Source organism: Nycticebus coucang, chromosome 18 (assembly GCF_027406575.1).
Source record: "Nycticebus coucang isolate mNycCou1 chromosome 18, mNycCou1.pri, whole genome shotgun sequence".
NCBI lineage: Eukaryota > Metazoa > Chordata > Mammalia > Primates > Lorisidae > Nycticebus > Nycticebus coucang.
Genome location: NC_069797.1, coordinates 57,424,229 through 57,443,077, shown reverse-complemented (window position 1 = coordinate 57,443,077; position 18,849 = coordinate 57,424,229). Strand labels below are relative to the sequence as shown.

Below are 18,849 nucleotides of genomic sequence, written 5' to 3'. Positions count from 1 at the left end.
AAGAAGAAAAACAGACAGCAGGAGGGTGAATGTGACAGGTCCCCACTGCTGCGATTGGTCCTGGAGTCCTAAATCATACTTCCATCTCCTCTCTCTGCCATCCATTCTATGTTGCCCTCTTCCTTGGCCAGTAGTTAGCCAGCCAGGTTTGCTCTCCTGCTGGAGTGACTTCTTAGACCTTCATTCCTGAGTTCAGTGGTCTGAACTCTGGATAACAAGGCCCTTGTCAGGTCATAGTCTCTGCAATTTCCTGTTTCAGGTCATCTCAAGGTAGGAAGCACCAAGAAGCACCCAGCGAACTCCTGAGTTCCACACAGAGTCCTCCCTATCATCATGATGAAGTATCCGCCTTGGCACATTAGTGGTCAGTAGGTCAGTGACCTCTGGTGGTAACTGACCTTTCTTTCTTTCTTTTTTTTTTTTTTTTTGCAGTTTTTGGCTGGGGCCGGGTTTGAACCCGCCACCTCTGGTATTCGGGGCTGGCGCCCTTCTCCTTTGAGCTACAGGTGCTGCCCTCTTTCTTTCTTTTCTTTTTTTTTTTTGTAGAGATGGTTTCACTTTATCACCCTCGGTAGAGTGCTGTGGTGTCACAGGTCACAGCAACCTCCAACTCCTGGGCTTAGGTGATTCTCTTGCCTCAGCATCCCAAGTAGCTGAGACTACAGGTGCCCACCACAACGCCTGGCTACGTTTTGTTGCAGATTGGCTGGGGCCAGGTTTGAACCCGCCACCCTGGGTATATGGGGCCAGTGCCCTATCCACCGAGCCTCAGGCGCTGCCCGTAACTGACCTTTCTTTGCCTGTGGGTTCCTGGCATGAAGAGCCAAAAATGGCCAGGTGACAGCTGTAACTTTGGACTTAGGGGAATTTTTTTTTTTTTTTCGAGACAGAGTCTTGTTATGTCGCCCTTGGTAGAGTGCTGTGGCATCACAGCTTACAGCAACCTCAGATCTTGGGCTTAAGTGATTCTCTTGCCTCAGCCTCCCAAGTAGATGGGACTACAGGCACCCACTACAATGCCCAGCTATTTTTTGTTGTAGTTGTCATTGTTGTTTAGCAGGCCCAGGCTGGGTTCTAACCTACCAGTCCCTGTGCATGTGGCTGGCGCCCTAACTGCTGAGGGTTTTTTTTTATATTTTAAATTTTTAAAAATATTTTAAAAATATATTTTAATTTTTTATATTTTAAAATGGGCATATGAGTACCTACACAACATTCCTGATTTTGTCTCTTTGCCTGCAAAGCCTAAAATATTTTGTATCTGGTCCTTTAAGAAAAGGTTTGCCAGTGCTAGGGGTCTGCATTGCCAGATTTGCTAGAGACCATGTAATATCCTCGTCTACCAATGATGGTATTTCTAGCATTGCAGGCTCTGCCAGGTCGTATGGTTCAATCAGCATAGCTTGCTTGATCCACAGCCTGAACCTGCCAAAGGGTTCTTGATCTGGGCACTGCTGGTGGCCTCCTGATTCAGCTAAGTGGGTCGGGGCAGTATTTCCAAGTATGGTAGTGTTGATTCCAAAACTGAAAGAATCTCACCAGACCCTGGGCCTCATAGTAGTAGAAGCTACAGGTTTGCCCTAGACCACTGAGTCCCTAAAATCTTCACCAGTATTCTTGAATATTTGCAGAATTTATGTTCATTTTGGTACATAGGTGTCTTGTCAGTGCAGCCAGAGTACTTGCCACTTTCTGCTTTCTATGTCTGAGGAACATGGTTATGTCAACCAACGAACTGGCGCGGTGCAGATTAACTAGATGATGAAGGTCCCTTTGTACTGTATTGTGACAGAGAGCAGGAGGGATAACGTAGACCCACAGATGGCAGTGAATGTACACTGCCACCTGTGCCAGTTAAATGTGAGCTGTTTCTGCTCCTTCTTCTGGCCAGCTAGGAATTGAAAATAGAGGGTTCATCAGGTTCACCGCAGCATCCCGAGTATCAGAGGCTGTGTTTATCTCTCGTAACAAAGATACCACGTGGGCACAGCTGCTGCCAGCAGGGCTCCCACCTGCCTGTGTTTGCAGCAGTTCCCATGATGGTAGTGGTCCAGCTCGCTTTTTCAGGGGTCATGCCTGTGAATTAAATGGTCATGTGAAGGAGCCCATCACCCCTGCATCCTGTGAGTCTTTAAGGATGGCAGTCGTCTTGGCCACTTCACCAGGGATGTGGTATTGCCAGTGCGAGGGAAGCTTCAGGAACTTCTTTTGGCCCTTCCCACCGTGAAGCCTCTTAGTCCGTGGGGCAGGGAGGAGGGCTCTGCTGGCTGTCAAGCATACCCAACCAAATTATGCACTTTCAGCTCAGAGAAACGATCACAAGGCATGTCCAAGGACCTGCTGGACCTACTGTGAGACAGACACACATGGGACTCCACCTGTCCCCTGGCATTTGAACACTCCTTCCCTGACATGGGTGGAAGAAAGATGGCATTTGGGGTTCTCTGGCGTGCCAGCTCAGGCCCTGTGTACAATAGCTTTGAAATATCTGGGTATGGTTCTTTCCCCAGTGTGCAATAACACTTATAAGTGGCTGGTCTCAGAACCCACGCAGATTTGGAGTCCAGGCAAGGGATCATGATGTTCCATTTTGGCAGCTGACATGGGCCCTTGGCTCATCTGCTCTTGATCTATTTTAGTTGTGAGGTCCAACAATACCCTCGCTGGCCTTCCTAATGTCTCGCTTCTAAGAACATGGTGGTATAAATTGTCACCATGAACCCCATGTGTGCTCGGTGCTGGTAGTACAGTGGTTACGGCGCCGGCCACATACACTGAGGCTGGCGGGTTCAAACCCAATCCAGGCCAGCTAAACAATGACAACTGCAACAACAACAAAAAAATAGCTGGGCATTGTGGCAGGTGCCTGTAGTCCTAGCTACTTGGGAGGCTGAGGCAAGAGAATCGCTTAAGCCCAAGAGTTTGAGATTGCTGTGAGCTGTGATACTGCAGCACTCTACTGAGGACAACATAGTGAGACTCTGTCTCAAAAAAACAAAAACGAAAAACCCCTATGGCTTAAGGTCTCCTGATTGTCATTTTGATCTTGTTCTAACTATGGTACTTAGGCCCACCTTGCCTAATTACCCCCGGGTGGTTAAGGTGCTGCCACCTGGCTTCCCCTGCTGTGCATTTTTTTCTTCCCATTGCCACTAAGTAGCCCAGGGCCACAGTAGCAGCTCCTACATCAACCTGGTCTGGATGTTAGGGGTTGAATTGTGCTTGGTGTGTCTCTATTATATTTTGAGGTTCTAACCCCCAGAATGAGACCTTATTTGGGACAAAGATCATTTTAAATGTGATTAGTTAAGGTGAGGTCATTAGGGTGGGCCCTAATCCAATGTGACTGGTATCTTTACCAAAAGGAGAAATTTGGGGCGGTGCCTGTGGCTCAGTCGGTAGGGCGCCGGCCCCATATACTGAGGGTGGCGGGTTCAAACCCGGCCCTGGCTGAACTGCAAACCAAAAAATAGCTGGGCATTGTGGTGGGCGCCTGTAGTCCCAGCTACTCGGGAGGCTGAGGCAAGAGAATCGCTTCAGCCCAGGAGTTGGAGGTTGCTGTGAGCTGTGTGATGCCATGGCACTTTACCGAGGGTGATAAAGTGAGACTCTGTCTCTACAAAAAAAAGGAGAAATTTGGATATAGACACACAGGGAGAACTAGCCACATGAACATGAGGGCTGAGATCTAAAAGGCAAAGAACACCAAAGATTGCGGCAAACCACCAGGAGGCAGAGGAGAGACACGAACAGATTCTCCCTCTCTACCCTGAGAAGAAACCAACCCTACCAGGTGGCACCTTGATCTCAGACGACCTGAGTGATATGTCCCAGCAGAAGCTGGGAGAGCAAATATGGCAATGGATTCTTAGGCTGATAGACCAAGGAGGGAGGACTGGAGACTCGTAGGGTGGCTGGATAGGAAGAGTTTACTGTGATGGGGAGCAGTCTCTCATGACTTAGGGTTTAGTGACCTGGAGCCAGTCCTTTCTGGGATGGTTCCTTGAAGTTTGGACAAAACAAAGGTCTCCAGCATTCGTACTGAAGATGCCCACATTGCCTCAGCAGAGTGCAGACAATAAATTTCTGTTTTTTAAGCCACCCAGCTGTGGTACTTTGTGAAGGCAGCCTTCGCAAATGAACGCAGAAGACAGTTTCTCAACAGGTTCTGTGTTTCGTCACTAGTACAGTCCTATGCTCTCTGGGAAAGGAGTGGTTTTTGGAACATAATCCTCTGGTGGGTTCTCTTGTCTTACATCATATTTCCGTTCTAGCATGCCCACCTCTCAGCCTTTGACCCTTTTCTCAGTACTCGGCTGAGGCAATGTGGGCATCTTTAGTGCAATTGCTGCAGACCCTTGTTTGTTCGGACTTCAAGGAGCCACCCCAGCAAGACAATAGGACTGGCTGCAGGACATTAAACCCTAAGTTTTGGGGGAATGCTCCCCAGACCAGTAACTCTTCCCTACAATTCTCCAGTCTACCCTCTTTGGTCTATCAGCCTCAGAATCCATTCCCATGAATATTCTCTCTCAGCTGATCATTGAGATCCTGCAGTATTTTGAGGTGAAAATCCTTTTTTTCCCTATATGTGAGATGGTGCTTCTCCACCTGCTAAGAGTTGATACTTGGTTTTGGCCTAGAAGCCCTGAAGGAAGTTAGGGTCATATCTTGAGAAGAAGCATCATGTTGTGCAGCATCTGCCTCCAGGAGGTCTTTGTAGTCCCCAGGTATGGGGAAGCTGCTCTCTTGTGGCAAGGTAGAAACTCTTGTTCCAATCCAAGAGGGTTCAGACAAACCTGGGAGTTGAAGATTTTGTTTTTTATTTGAGACAGAGTTTTAGTAGGTCGCCCTTGGTAGAGTGCCGTGGCGTCTCAGATCACAGCAACCTCAAAGTCTTGGGCTTAACCGATTCTCTTGCCTCTCTGGACTGCAGGTGCCCGCCACAATGCCAGGCTACTTTTTGTTGCAGCTGTTTATTGTTTAGTTGGCCTGGGCTGGGTTCAAACCCGCCAGCCTTGGTGTATCTGGCTGGCAACATAACCAATGTGCTCTGGGTGCCAAACCAGAGCTGAAGATTTTTTTTTTCTTTTGTAGAGACAGAGTCTCACTTTATGGCCCTCGGTAGAGTGCCGTGGCCTCACACAGCTCACAGCAACCTCCAGCTCCTGGGCTTAAGCGATTCTCTTGCCTCAGCCTCCTGAGCAGCTGGGACTACAGGCGCCCGCCACAACGCCCGGCTATTTTTTGGTTGCAGTTCAGCTGGGGCCGGGTTTGAACCCACCACCCTCGGTATATGGGGCCGGCGCCTTACCGACTGAGCCACAGGCGCCGCCCCAGAGTTGAAGATTCTTAAGGGTACTGGGGCTGGGCACAGTGGCTCATGCCTGTAATCTTAGCACGCTGGGAGGCTGAGCCAGGTGGATTGCCCTGAGCTCACAGGTTCCAGAGCAGGTTGAGCTAGAGAAAGACCTCATCTGTAAATATAGCTGGGTGGGCTCAGTGCCTGTGGCTTAAGCAGCTAAGGTGCCAGCCACATACACCTGAGCTGGTGGGTTTGAATCCAGCCCGGGCCCGCCAAACAACAATGACGGCTGCAACCACAAAATAGTCGGGCATTGTGGCGGGTACCTCTAGTCCCAGCTACTTGGGAGGCTGAGGCAGGAGAATCGCTTGAGCTCAGGAACTGGAGGTTGCTGTGAGCTGTGATGCCATAGCACTCTACCCAGTGTGACAGCTTGAGGCTCTGTCTCAAAAAAAATAAATAAATAAAAATAAAAATATCTGGGCATTGTGGTCTGTAGTCCCAGCTACTTGGGAGGTTGCCGCAAGAGAATTGCTTGAGCTTAAGAGTGTGAGGTTGCTGTGAGGGAAGAGGCCATGTCACCAAGGGTGACAAAGTAAGATTCTTGTCTTAAAAAAAAAAAAAAGTCTGAAAAAAAAAAAAAAGTCTGGGTGGGATGGCTCATGCCAGTAATCCTAGCACTCTGGAGGCCGAGCCGGGTGGATTGCTTGAGCTCACAAGTTTGAGACCATCCTGAGCAAAAGTGAGACCCTGTCTCTACTAAAAATAGAAAAACTGAGGCAAGAGGATCACTTGAGCCCGACTTGGAGGTTTCTCTAACAGTGATGCCACGGCACTCTACCCAGGGCCACAGCTTGAGACTGTCTCAAAAAAACAAAAAACAAAACACAAAACAAAGGTGCTGATTACAGGATTACACCTGTACTCTAGCACTTTGGGAGGCTGAGGTGGGTAGATCACTTTAGCTCAGGAGTTTGAGACCAGCCTGAGCAAGAGAAAGACTCTGTCTCTACTAAAAATAGAAAAACTAGCCGGCATTGTGGTGGGAGCATGTCCCACTATTGGGAGGCTGAGGCAAGAGGGTCTCTTGAGCCCAAGAGTTTGATGTTGCTGTGAGTTGTGATTCCACAACACTCTATCCAGAATGACAGAGTGAGATTCTGTCTCAAAAAAAGAAGAAGATGGAGAGGGAGAGGAATAAGAAGGAGGAGGAGGAGAAGAAGAAGAAGAAGATTATTAAGGGCATCTCCTCAAAATGTCAGATGTCCCACCCAAGGTTTCATGGTCCCCTCCTTTTGTTCTAGGACTTTATTTTTTTTATTTTTAATTTTTTAGAGACAGAGTCTCACTCCATTGCCCTTGGTAGAGTGCTGTGCTGTCACAGCTCACAGCAACCTCCAACTCTTGGGCTTAAGCGATTCTCTTGCCTCAGCCTCCTGAGTAGCTGGGATAATAGGTGCCCACCACAATGCCTGGCTATTTTATTTTATTTTATTTTTTGCTATTTTTGGCTGGGGTTGGGTTTGAACCCACCACCTCCAGTATATGGGGCTGGGGCCCTACTCCTTTGAGCCACAGGCATCGCCCCACCCAGCTATTTTTTTGTTGCAGTTTGGCTGGGGCTGGGCTTGAACGCGCCACCCTCAGTATATGGGGCCAGTGCCCTACTCACTGAGCCACATGCACCACCCTTGTTCTAGGACTTTAGCAGAGGAGACTTGCTGCAGTTCTGATTTCAGCCTCTTTTGTTACCCTGAACTTTTACAGTCAGATCTTGGGCTTGATTTTTAGCATAGTCTTCCTTTGCTGCAATGGGCAGTGTTTGACTTTCATGTCATATCTTAAGTTGATAGTTAGCCGGCCTGAACATAACATTTTTCCTTCAGGAATTCTCTGATGATTAACAATAACCAACCAGCTCTGCGGCCTTATATTAATAATTATCATTGCTCTAATCTCTCAAATGCTGAAGTAATTGCATAAGCTGTGCCTCCTCTTTTTTTTTTTTTTTTTTTTGTAGAGACAGAGTCTCACTTTATGGCCCTTGGTAGAGTGCCGTGGCCTCACACAGCTCACAGCAACCTCCAACTCCTGGGCTTAGGCGATTCTCTTGCCTCAGCCTCCTAAGTAGCTGGGACTACAGGCGCCTGCCACAAGGCCCGGCTATTTTTTGGTTGCAGTTTGGCCGGGGCCGGGTTTGAACCCGCCACCCTCGGTATATGGGGCTGGCACCTTACCGACTGAGCCACAGGCGCCGCCCTGTGCCTCCTCTTATACCTGGTTCCCATCCTAATTCACTACAGGTGAGAGTCTTAGTAATTGTGATCCTACAGCACTCCAGGGGTTATCAGCACCTCACTTAACACCCACAATGGGGGTCTGGCAAGCAAAGGATCAAATTCCAGAATCCCATCACAAGGGTCTGCTTTCTACAACCCCTTCTGGTACTATTTTGAATTTCCCTAGGGGTAGACTTGAAGACAAGGATTTTTTGAGTGCAGGTAGTTTATTTGGGTGGTAATCTCAAGGAACACCAGTAGGAGAGTCAGAATGTAAGACAGGGAAGGAAAAGAAGCTAAAAATGAATAACATTATCTGGGAACAGGGGTGGATGCTTGTAGACCCACCTACTTGGGAGGCTAAGATAGGAGGATGGCTTCAGCCTAGGAGCTTGAGACCAGCCTGGGCAACAAAGCAAGACCTTGTCTCTGTAAAAGAAAAGAAAGAATGTTATTGAGGAGATTATTGCCCTGGAACTCTGGGAGACAGCAGACTGTATCTTAGCATTATCCCACTCAAGGGGTTGGGGAGCTGGGGTGTTTACCTGTCATTTGTCCTTGTTGGAGATGTGCTTCTGGAGGCATTTAATGCCCCCCCCCCCATATTTCCAGCCTGCCTTACACTCAGGCTAAAAAAAGCCCTGAAGGAAACTGGAATTCATCACTCCAAAAATGCCACTTCGGCATTGTTATTATTATTATTATTATTATTATTATCATTATTATTTTGAGACAGAGTCTCACTTTGTCACCCTCGGTAGAGTGCCGTGGCGTTACAGCTCACAGCAACCTCAAACTCTTCAGCTTAAGTGATTCTCTTGCCTTAGTCTCCCAAGTAGCTGGGACGACAGGTGCCTGCCACAATGGCCGGCTATTGGCATTAGGATTATTTTAAGCTGAAGGCAGCTGATTAGAATCAGATACAAGACTAGGTCCCTGCCCTTCCCCTATTTGTCTAAAAGCAGAACATACATTTCCAAGGTATCAAACAGAAAGAGGGATAAATTCACAACCCATAATTGCCCCTTTAAAGAAAAACTCACAGCACAATGCCCTTTGTTTTGTTTGATTAAATACCTGGACTCAATTCATTGTCTTCAAACTTAACTTGTTATATCTGAGTTCATTTTCACAGTCTTGAAGAGTCCTAAGCAGATGGCAGGGGTACAAGCTCTTGGCAGCAATTCCTACCAGCCCACATTTCAAGGATTCTGAACAGCTGGCCTCATAGAGAAGAAAAAAATGAAAGCAGAGGCAGCAACTTTATGGCTATATTTACTATCAGTAGGCAGCAATCACTTTTTTCTTTCTCTTTCTCCCCCAAATAAAACCCTAAAATCCCCTACCTTTTCTGTGCTGACATCTTTCTTTCTCTTATGTCGGGCCCTTCCCTCCTTTGGGAAGTAAAATAAACTTTCTTTCTTTAAAACTATTCTAAGGTTGGCTCGGTGCCTGTGGCTCAAGCGGCTAAGGTGCCAGCCACATACACCTGAGCTGGCGGGTTCGAATCCAGCCTGGGCCCGCCAAACAACAATGATGGCTGCAACCAAAATAATAGCCAGGCATTGTGACGGATGCCTGTAGTCCCAGCTACTTGGGAGGCGGAGGCAGGAGAATTGCTTAAGCCCAGGAGTTGGAGGTTGCTGTGAGCTGTAATGCCACAGCACTCTACCCAGGGCGACAGCTTGAGGCTCTGTCTCAAAAAAAAAAAAAAAAAAAAAAACCCAAAACAAAACAAAAAACTATTCTAGGGTTGGGTTTGGTGGTTCATACCTGTAATCCCACCACTCTGGGAGGCTGAGGTGGGTGGATCGCCTGAGCTCAAGAGTTTGAGACCAGCCTGAACTAGAGTGAGACCCCATCTCAAAAAATAGCTGGACTTTGTGACAGGTGCCTATAGTCCCAGGTACTTGGGAGGCTGAGGCAAGAGGATCTCTTAAGCCCAAGAGTTTGAGGTTCCTATGAGCTATGATGCCACAGCACTCTACTAAGGGTGACAAACTAAGACCCTAAACAAAAACCAAAAACCCGAGAAACCCCAAAAGCCCAAAAGACAATTCTAATCTTTTTTTTTCCAGTTTTGGTTGGGGCTGGGTTTGAACCCACCACCTCCGGTATATGGGGCTGGCACTCTACTCCTTGAGCCACAGGTGCCGCCCCAACAATTCTAATCTTTAAAGTAAAATGAACTTTTTACTCCATGCTGTTTCAATCCTTATGTGAGAAATATTTTTTCAGCCTGTGTACAAATTTACACCCTAAAAGTACCCCTTCTCCATACTCTACCAGGAAAGACAACTTTAGACCCTCATCAGCTTGGAGATGGCACCAGGGAAATCTACAGAACAAACTTTACTAACCAACTTTATGTACCATTAGTTTCCCATATACACGTTGCTTTCCCACAATTAGCCACCCTTGAAAGTGTAAAACTGCTTTTCTTTTTTTTTTTTTTTTGTAGAGACAGAGTCTCACTTTATGGCCCTCGGTAGAGTGCCGTGGCCTTACACAGCTCACAGCAACCTCCAACTCAAGGGCTTAAGCGATTCTCTTGCCTCAGCCTCCCGAGCAGCTGGGACTACAGGCGCCCGCCACAATGCCCGGCTATTTTTTTGTTGCAGTTTGGCCGGGGCTGGGTTTGAACCCTCCGCCCTCGGCATATGGGGCCGGCGCCCTACTCACTGAGCCACAGGCGCTGCCCGTAAAACTGCTTTTCTTTCTCCTGTCACTTCTCTACAAATTTACTGTTCTTTGGCTCGGAGCCCGTAGCACAGTGGTTACAGCGCCAGCCACATACACCGAGGGTGGTAGGTTCGAACCCGGCCTGGGGCAGCTAAACAACAATAGATAACTGCAACAAAAAAATGGCTGGGCATTGTGGCAGGCACCTGTAGTCCCAGCTACTTGGGAGGCTGAGGCAAGAGAATCGCCTAAGCCCAGGAATTGGAGGTTGCTGTGAGCTGTGATGCAATGGTACTCCACCAAGGGCAATAAAGTGAGACTCTTTATTTATTAAAAAAAAAAAAAAAAAGTGTGGTAAACTTGTGAATAAGCGTGTTTGCTTTTCTCTTGTCAGCTGTCTTTTATCACAGATCCCCACCATGAACCCAAGACGAGTAGAGAAAAAATTTTTCCTTTCCTCCAGTCCTCAGGTGGAGAGTTGCTCCTGCATGTGCATGGCTGTGAACGGGCACAAGAACAATGAGGGAACAGGGGTGGGACACCTGCAGGTGCCTGTGCCAGGCCCTCACCTGTCCATTTGCAAATATTTATTGGGTTCCCCCTGTCCTTGTCACTGTGGGATAGAGCAAGGAAGAGGGACATGCAGTCCCCACGCTCACAGTTTCCCGTTCTGCTGGTGCGGCAGACAATAAACAGAAAAAAACCCCAACTGTAGATTGTGAAATGTGATCTCAAGAAAATATGCTCTTGTAAGACAAAGTAACAAACAAGCCCTGTTTGCTTGCCGCTTGCCAATACAATTTCACAAGCCCCTGACTCCGTGACAATGTGCAGCATAGAGCAGGTGGCCCCCACATCTCTTGCCTTACTCACTGTATTTCTTTCTTTTTTTTTTTTTTTGTGGTTTCTGGCTGGGGCCAGGCTTGAACCTGCCACCTCCGGCATATGGGACCGGCGCCCTACTCCTTGAGCCACATGCGCTGCCCTACTCACTGTATTTCTTAAAAGATAAATGATGCTAGTCCTTGCCTTTTTCTTTTGTAGAGACAGAGTCTCACTTTATTGCCCTCGGTAGAGTGCCGTGGCCTCACACAGCTCACAGCAACCTCCAACTCATGGGCTTAAGCGATTCTCTTGCCTCAGCCTCCCGAGTAGCTGGGACTACAGGTGCCCGCCACAACGCCCGGCTATTTTTTGGTTTTTTGCAGTTTGGCCGGGGCTGGGTTTGAACCCGCCACCCTCGGTATATGGGGCCGGCGCCTTACCGACTGAGCCACAGGCGCCGCCCGGTCCTTGCCTTTTTCTACGCATAAGATCACCTCGGCCAGGGCTAGTGCTTATGCCTCTGTCATTTATAACCTGGTATGTTCTTATACCTAGAGGGTGATGTGATTCTGATGCAGTGTAACTTCTGAGTCGGCTGTGATTTTGGCATACTGAGTCCCCTCCTGCCCCTATAAAAGCAGTGGGCCGAGATACTGTGCTGTCTGACAGAGCTGCCCCGGCCTGTAGGTCTTGGGTTACAGTCCTCAGTAAGACTTTTGAACAAAACCAACTTTAATTCTTCCTTTCTTTCTTTTTTTTTTTTGAGACAGAGTCTTACTATGTTGCCCTCGGTAGAGTGCTGCGACATCACAGCTCACAGCAACCTCAAACTCTGGGGCTTAAGTGATTCTCTTGCCTCAGCCTCCCAAGTAGCTGGGACTACAGGCGCCCGCCACAATGCCCAGCTTTTTTTTTGTTGCAGTTGTCATTGTTGTTTAGCAGGCCCAGGCCAGGTTTGAACCCGCCAGCCTCGGTATATGTGCCTGACCCTGTAAACACTGTGCTACGGCCCCTAGCCCTTCCTTTCCTTCTTTCCTCCCCCCCTCCCTCCCATCCTTTATTTCTTCCTTCCTTCTCTGAGACAGAGTCTCACTCTGACACCCTGGGTAGAGTGCCATGGTGTAACTTTAATTCTTTAAAGAGCTTGAATTTGGTTTTTCTTTAGTTGACACTGTATTACATAATAATAGAGTCTGTGTTTTTATCTTTTAAAAAGCCTTCTCAGGCTTGGAGCCTGTGGCTCAATTGGCTAAGGTGCCAGCCACATACACCTGAGCTGGTGGGGTTCGAATCCAGCCCAGGCCTGCCAAACAATGACGGCTGCAACCAAAAAAAAAAAAAAAAAGCCAGGCGTTGTGGTGGGCGCCTGTAGTTCCAGCTACTTGGGAGGTGGAGGCAGGAGAATCGCTTGAGCCCAAGAGTTTGAGGTTGCTGTGAGAGTGCTGTGGCATCATAACACTCTACCCAGGATGACAGCTTGAGGCTCTGTCTCAAAACAAAACAAAACAAACAAATAAACAAACAAAAGCCTTCTCTGTCTAACATCTATTTTTCCATCCACACATGTGGGTGCTTGTTCAGTGCAATGCTCTGGGGATCCCAAGAAGAGTTAGCCATGGTCCCTGCTTCACCCTACCTCTAACCAAATCCCGTTCCCCTGCCCCATGGCACATGACACAATCCATTGATCCATTAAAACTAGTTTTATGGGCGGTGCCCGTGGCTCAGTTGGTAAGGCGCCAGCCCCATATACTGAGGGTGGCGGGTTCAAACCCGGCCCCGGCTGAACTGCAACCAAAAAATAGCCGGGCGTTGTGGCGGGTGCCTGTAGTCCCAGCTACTCGGGAGGCTGAGGCAAGAGAATCGCTTAAGCCCAAGAGCTGGAGGTTGCTGTGAGCTGTGTGAGGCCACGGCACTCAACCCGAGGGCGGTACAGTGAGACTCTGTCTCTACAAAAAAAAACAAACTAGTTTTATTTTTTATTTTTATTTTTTTTTGCAATTTTTGGCTGGGGCTGGGTTTGAATATGCCACCTCTGGCATATGGGGATATGGGGCTGGCGCCCTACTCCTTTGAGCCATAGGCACCGCCCAAAACTAGTTTGTTTTTATTTATTTATTTATTTATTTATTTATTTTTTTGAGACAGAGCCTCAAGCTGTCGCCCTGGGTAGAGTGCTGTGACATCACAGCTGATAGCAATGTCCAACTCCTGGGCTCAAGCGATTCTCCTGCCTCCATCTCCCAAGTAGCTGGGACCACAGGCGCCCGCCACAACGCCTGGCTATTTTTTTGGTTGAAGCCGTCATTGTTGTTTGGTGGGCCTGGGGCTGGAAAACCCTCCAGCTCAGGTGTATGTGGCTGGCGTCTCAGCTGCTCGAGCCACAGGCGCCCAGCCAAAACTAGTTTATTTTTATTTGATTTTCACTAGACAGCTACACAGGAGGCTGAGGCAGGAGGATCACTTGAGCCCAGGAGTTTGAGGTTGCTGTGAGCTAGGATATTACAGCACTCTAGCCCAGAGCAACAGAGTGAGATTCGGTCTCAAAAAAAAAAAAAATACATAAAGTGAACTTTTAAATAGTAATCCCAAAGGAATATATGTGCTCAAATGTTCACAGAACCTCATGCTAGCCAGCCTGACCCTATTCCCCTCACCTTGCCTCTTTCCTCTTTACCTTCCCAATTACAGCTCCTGGTTTTCTTGGAGAAATAAAAAACTTAATTTCCAAACTGTTCTGCAGAATTTGAGGCCATGTCGTTAGCTCTGTAGTGGTTTATGTCTTTTTTTTGAGACAGGGTCTTGCTCTATTGCCCAGGCTGGTCTCAAGGTTAAGAAGGGTAGGTCTCTGAGGAAGAGGCATTTCAACCAAGACCCTGAGGAGAAAAGGGGAGCTGCTACGCTCATGCCTGGGGAAGGGCATTCCAGGTGCAGAGAACAGCAAGAATGAAGCTTCTGAGCAGGAAAGAACATGGTGTGTGTATAAGGGAGAGGAAAGGAGGAGGAGGAGAGAGCCACCTGCCACTGTGTGTGTGGGGAGGATGGCAGAGCCAGCAGTCAGAGCTTTAGCAGGAAGTCAAAGTTGTGTCCTAAGTGGAATGGGAAGGTTAAAACCAAGAGTCACAGGATTTATCTTTTTATTTATTTTTTCTTTGAGACAGAGTCTTACTCACTCTGTTGCCCAAGCTATAGTACCGTGGGGTCAGCCTAGCTCACAGCAATCTCAAACTCCTGGGTTCAAGCAATCCTCCTGCCTCAGCCTCTGAGTAGCTGGGACTGTAGGTGCCTGCCCCAACGCCCGGCTAGTTTTTCTATTTTTAATAGAGATGCGGTCTTGCTCTTGCTGGGACTGGTCTTGAACTACTGAGCTCAAGCAATCCTCTTGCCTTTACCTTCCAGAGTGTTAGGATTATAGGTGTGAAGCCACTGTGTGTTGCTGTGATTTATCTTTTAAAAAGCCTTCTCTGTCTACAAACCTTAACATCTATTCTTCCACCCACGTGTGTGGGTGCTTGTTCAGTGCAGTGTTCTGGGGACCCTGAGAAGAGGTAGCCATGGTCCCTGCCTCAACCCTACCTCAAACCCAGTCCCCCTCCCCTGCCCCATGGCATATGACACAATCCATTGATCCATTAAAACTAGTTTATTTTTCTTTGATTTTCACTGGACAGGGCTGGGGTGGGTGAGAGGTGGCTGGGCTCTGAAGTTCGGTTTTAGGGATGTTGGTTCCCTTCCTCGGCACTGCGGCGGCCGAAGTCCATCCATCCATAAGCTTCCTCTTCTTCCTCCAGCCATGGCCCCTGCTTCTTGGACAGGTCTGAGGAGGTGAGAAAGGTGAGAACAGGGGAGAGACATTTACCTTCTGGGAACTGAGGTTAGCGTCAGTCTGGGATGGACTTTAGCCAGACCTGGCTGGACTGATGGAGCAGGGAAGGCAGTCAGCAGCTCCTACCTGCCACAAGGTGTGGGGGGCCCTGGGGCCCCAGCTGCCTTCGGTGGTGAGAGGCTGCATTCATCTGGTCCAGCCAGTGCTGCTGTTGCTCCAGGTCTCTGTTGGCCACTGGACCTGAGGGCACACCTGGCAACTGGGAGTGGGGCTTCCAAGAAGCTTCAGAGAAGGTGGCCAGAGCCAGTGCAAAGACCAGTGTGTACATACACAGTCGTTGCATCTTGTCTGCAAAGGGGAGAGGGGCCCAGCTTAAAGGTGAGGCTGTCCCCATGTGGGCCCAAGTGGGGGCCTGGACCAGACCTGCTGACACATCTGCAATTCTGCTTGGAGTTATGACTATTTCTTTAGTATGGGTCTCTGGTTCCTGCCAGCCGGAGGGAACCTGTTCCCCAACCTTTGCCTCTTTCCTCTTTACCTTCCCAATTACAGCTACTGGTTCTCTTGGAGAAATGAAAAACTTAATTTCCAAACTGTTCTGCAGAATTTGAGGCCATGTCAGCAGCTCTGCAGTGGTTTATGTCGTGTAATTTTTTTTTTTTTTTTGAGACAGGGTCTTGCTCTGTTGCCCAGGCTGGTCTCAAACTCCTGGCCTCCAAAGCGATCCTCCCACCTCAGTCTCACTAGTAACTAGGACTACAGGCACATGCCACTATGCCCCACAAGTCTTGTAATTTAAAGTGAAGTTGTAGGCTGGGCACAGTGGCTAACACCTGTAATCCTAGCACTCTGGGAGGCTAAGGTGGGAGGATCGCTTGAGCTAAGGAGTTTGAGCCCAGCCCAAGCAAGAGCAAGACAGTGTCTCTAGTAAAAATAGAAAAATGAACCATGCATGGTGGCAGGTGCCTATAGTTCCAGCTACTCAGGAGGTTGAGGCAGGAAGATCGCTTGAGCTCAGGAGTTTCAGGTTGTTGTGAGCTATGATGCCATAGCACTGTAGCCTGGAGCAACAGAGTGAGATTCTGTCTCAAAATCAATCAATCAATCAATCAAACTTTTAAATAGTAATCCCAAAGGAACATACGCACTCAAACGCTTACAGATCACATGGTACCTTTTTTTTCTTTTTGGGACAGATCCTCAACTTTGTCACCCTAGGTAGAATGCTGTGGCATCATAGCTCACAGAACCTCAAACTCTTGGGCTCAAATGATCCTCTTGCCTCAGCCTCCTGAGTAGCTGGGACTATAGGCATCACAACACCCAGCTATTTTCACATGCTATCATTTTGGAGACCACTAGAACATTCAGTGTGTGGCCAGCTCACACCATTTTGGGGCAGCCCTCAGAGGAAAGGTTCTCTTTCTTTTTTTTTCTTTTTGAGACAGCCTCAAGCTGTCACCCTGTGGTATCACAGCTCACAGCAACCTCCAACTCCTGGGCTCAAGTGATTCTCCTGCTTCTGCTTCGCAAGTAGCAGGGACTACAGGCGCCCGCCACAACACCCGGTTATTTTTTGGTTGCAGCCATCACTGTTGTTTTGTAGGGCCAGGCTGGATTTGAACTCGTCAGCTCAGGTGTATGTGGCTGGTGCCTTAGCCGCTTGAGCCAGAGGTGCCAAGCTGAAAGGTTCTCTTTCCATTTATTCCTTAACTGAGGAGTATCCTGGTGATTGTAATTAAGCATTTAAGAAAAAAATTAAGCTGCCGCCATTTGTCGCTATGTATGAATCAGGTGAATCAAGTCTGGAGAAACCATAATACAGAAGTGAACCAGCTGCTCAAAGGAATATAAACTACAAAGGCTCGTCTGTTCTCTGGATTCACGATTTTTGTGTTCTCTGAGTCATTGTTCTGTGTCTTTATCATAAGTAAATGATAAAAATTGTTAACCCAGTTGGGTGCTGCGGCGAGAGCCAGTAATTCCAGTGGCTTCCGGAGGCTAAGGCAGCGGGACGCCCACAGCCCATCTGAGATTGCAGTGAGCTATGACGCCATTGCAGTCTGCTCAGGGCATAGGGTGGGACTCTGTCACAACAACAACAACAACAACAACAAAATCAAAAACAAAAACAAAACAAAGCAAGGAAATAAAAAAATTGTCCCTAGTAAGAATATATTAATAAGATGCTACCATTTTTTTTTGAGACAGAGTGTGGCATCACAGCTCACAGCAAACCTCAAACTCTTGGGCTTGAGCGATTCTCTTGCCTCAGCCTCACAAGTAGCTGGGACTACAGGCGCTTGCCACAACGCCCGGCTATTTTTTGTTGCAGTTGTCATTGTCATTGCTGGCCCAGGCCGGGTTTGAACCCACCAACCTTGGTGTATATGGCTGGCGCTGTAATCACTGTGCTACGGGTGCTGAGCCAAGATGCTGTTTTTAACAGTTTTGCATAATGAGGTTCTCTTTTAGGTTTCCTTTGGGAGAAAAAGAATTCTGCTGCTAAAGAAACAGGAGAAAAATCCATGACCTAGGGCTATGCTGTCTGACACTAACCACATGTGTTGTCGCTGCAGGAGCCACCAGTCATGGGTGGCTCTTCACCTTTAAGTTAATTTAAAATAATAATTTCAAGCACATTTCAAATGCACCTGTGGCTACCATATTGGAAAGTGCAGATATAGAGCATTTCCTTCATCATGGAAAGTTATTTTGGACAGCTCTGGTCTGGGACAGAGCTTGAGATGGGATCCAGGAGTCCCTTGCTGGTCCCAGTTCTGGCCTTGCCCCATAATTTATGACTTTGAATAAGTCACATCTCCCCTCTGGGCCTCAGTCTTCTCATTTGGGAGAGGCGGGAGATCCTCCTCACTCCCAGGGCTGAGATGAGCCTAGAGCGAGAGGGTCAGCACAGGGTCCTGGCTGAGGAAGAAGGGCAGGTGAGAGGGAGGGGCTAGGAATGGCCAGAGCCAAGGCCTGGTTCCCCCCGGGCTGAGGGAAGGAGCTCAGTCTTGGAGACAGCAAGGCATCAGCCTGTAGCCTGGTTCCTTGATGGGGGAAGGGTCTGTCCACCCTCCCCTCCTGGGTTTTCTCACCTGCAGAGCTGGGATGTAGAGATAGCAGTGGCTTGGCGCTTCTCAGGTCTCTCCTTTGCTCAGTGTGCCAGTCCTGCCTTATAAAGCTCTCGAAGTCCCTCCCAACACCCCCTATGAGGTCAGGTTCTCCCAGTGAATGGAAGTGGGTGGGACATAGGTAAAGCCCATCACCTCTGTCACACCCTATATGGTCCTGGAGGTGAGAAAGGGAAGGGAATTAGCCTCCATGGTGGGGCACAGGAGCGGGGTGGGGATAGCCCTTCATTTGGCGTGAGACAAGCCCCCAGGTCAGGACTAGCACTCCCCTCATCCATGGGTTCAGAGGCCTGGTGCTCAGCCCTTGAATCATGTCCCATGAGGGAGGGGCAGGAGGGGAATGAACCCAATGACCTAAGATTCAAAGGAAGTGCGTTTCCTCATATGCTGATGTTTGATGAACAGGGAGTGTGTGTATGGTGGTGATGTATTGATCCCTGGTCCCCTCTGCTGGGCTCTGCAAACATGATGTTCCATAGTTATCAGGAGCAATGGGCCATGGGCTGATGGCCCTGCTCTCTCTGCCCAGTGGCTCATGTCCTAGTCATCTCTGAACGCCTTCACCCTTTTCTTACCATGGAGAACCTTCCACAGTGGTGTCTCTGTGCTAGGCTGGGCCTGGCTTGTGGCTGCCTCTCCGTCTCCCTACCACCTGCAACCCCCTCCCCAGAGCCAGTGCCTCCAGGGTTCTGCGTTTCAAGGCTTCTTCATTTTGCTTTCAAGAGGAGTAGTAATTGGCATAAAGCATTCACAACTTCTCTGCATAAAAATGTATCTTAAAATGGTTAGCAAGTGGAT

General features: G+C 48.5%; 1 protein-coding gene across 1 annotated transcript; it reads right to left on the bottom strand.

Moving 5' to 3' along the window:
- Positions 1 to 14,726: 14,726 nt before the first annotated feature.
- Positions 14,727 to 18,055, bottom strand: GAST (gastrin). Its single transcript, XM_053569763.1, has 3 exons — positions 18,016 to 18,055; positions 15,044 to 15,265; positions 14,727 to 14,908 (listed from the first exon to the last, which is right to left on the bottom strand). Exons 2-3 carry the CDS (start codon positions 15,258 to 15,260, stop codon positions 14,805 to 14,807), a joined length of 321 nt encoding a protein of 106 aa, XP_053425738.1. The 5' UTR covers positions 15,261 to 15,265; positions 18,016 to 18,055; the 3' UTR covers positions 14,727 to 14,804.
- Positions 18,056 to 18,849: the final 794 nt, after the last annotated feature.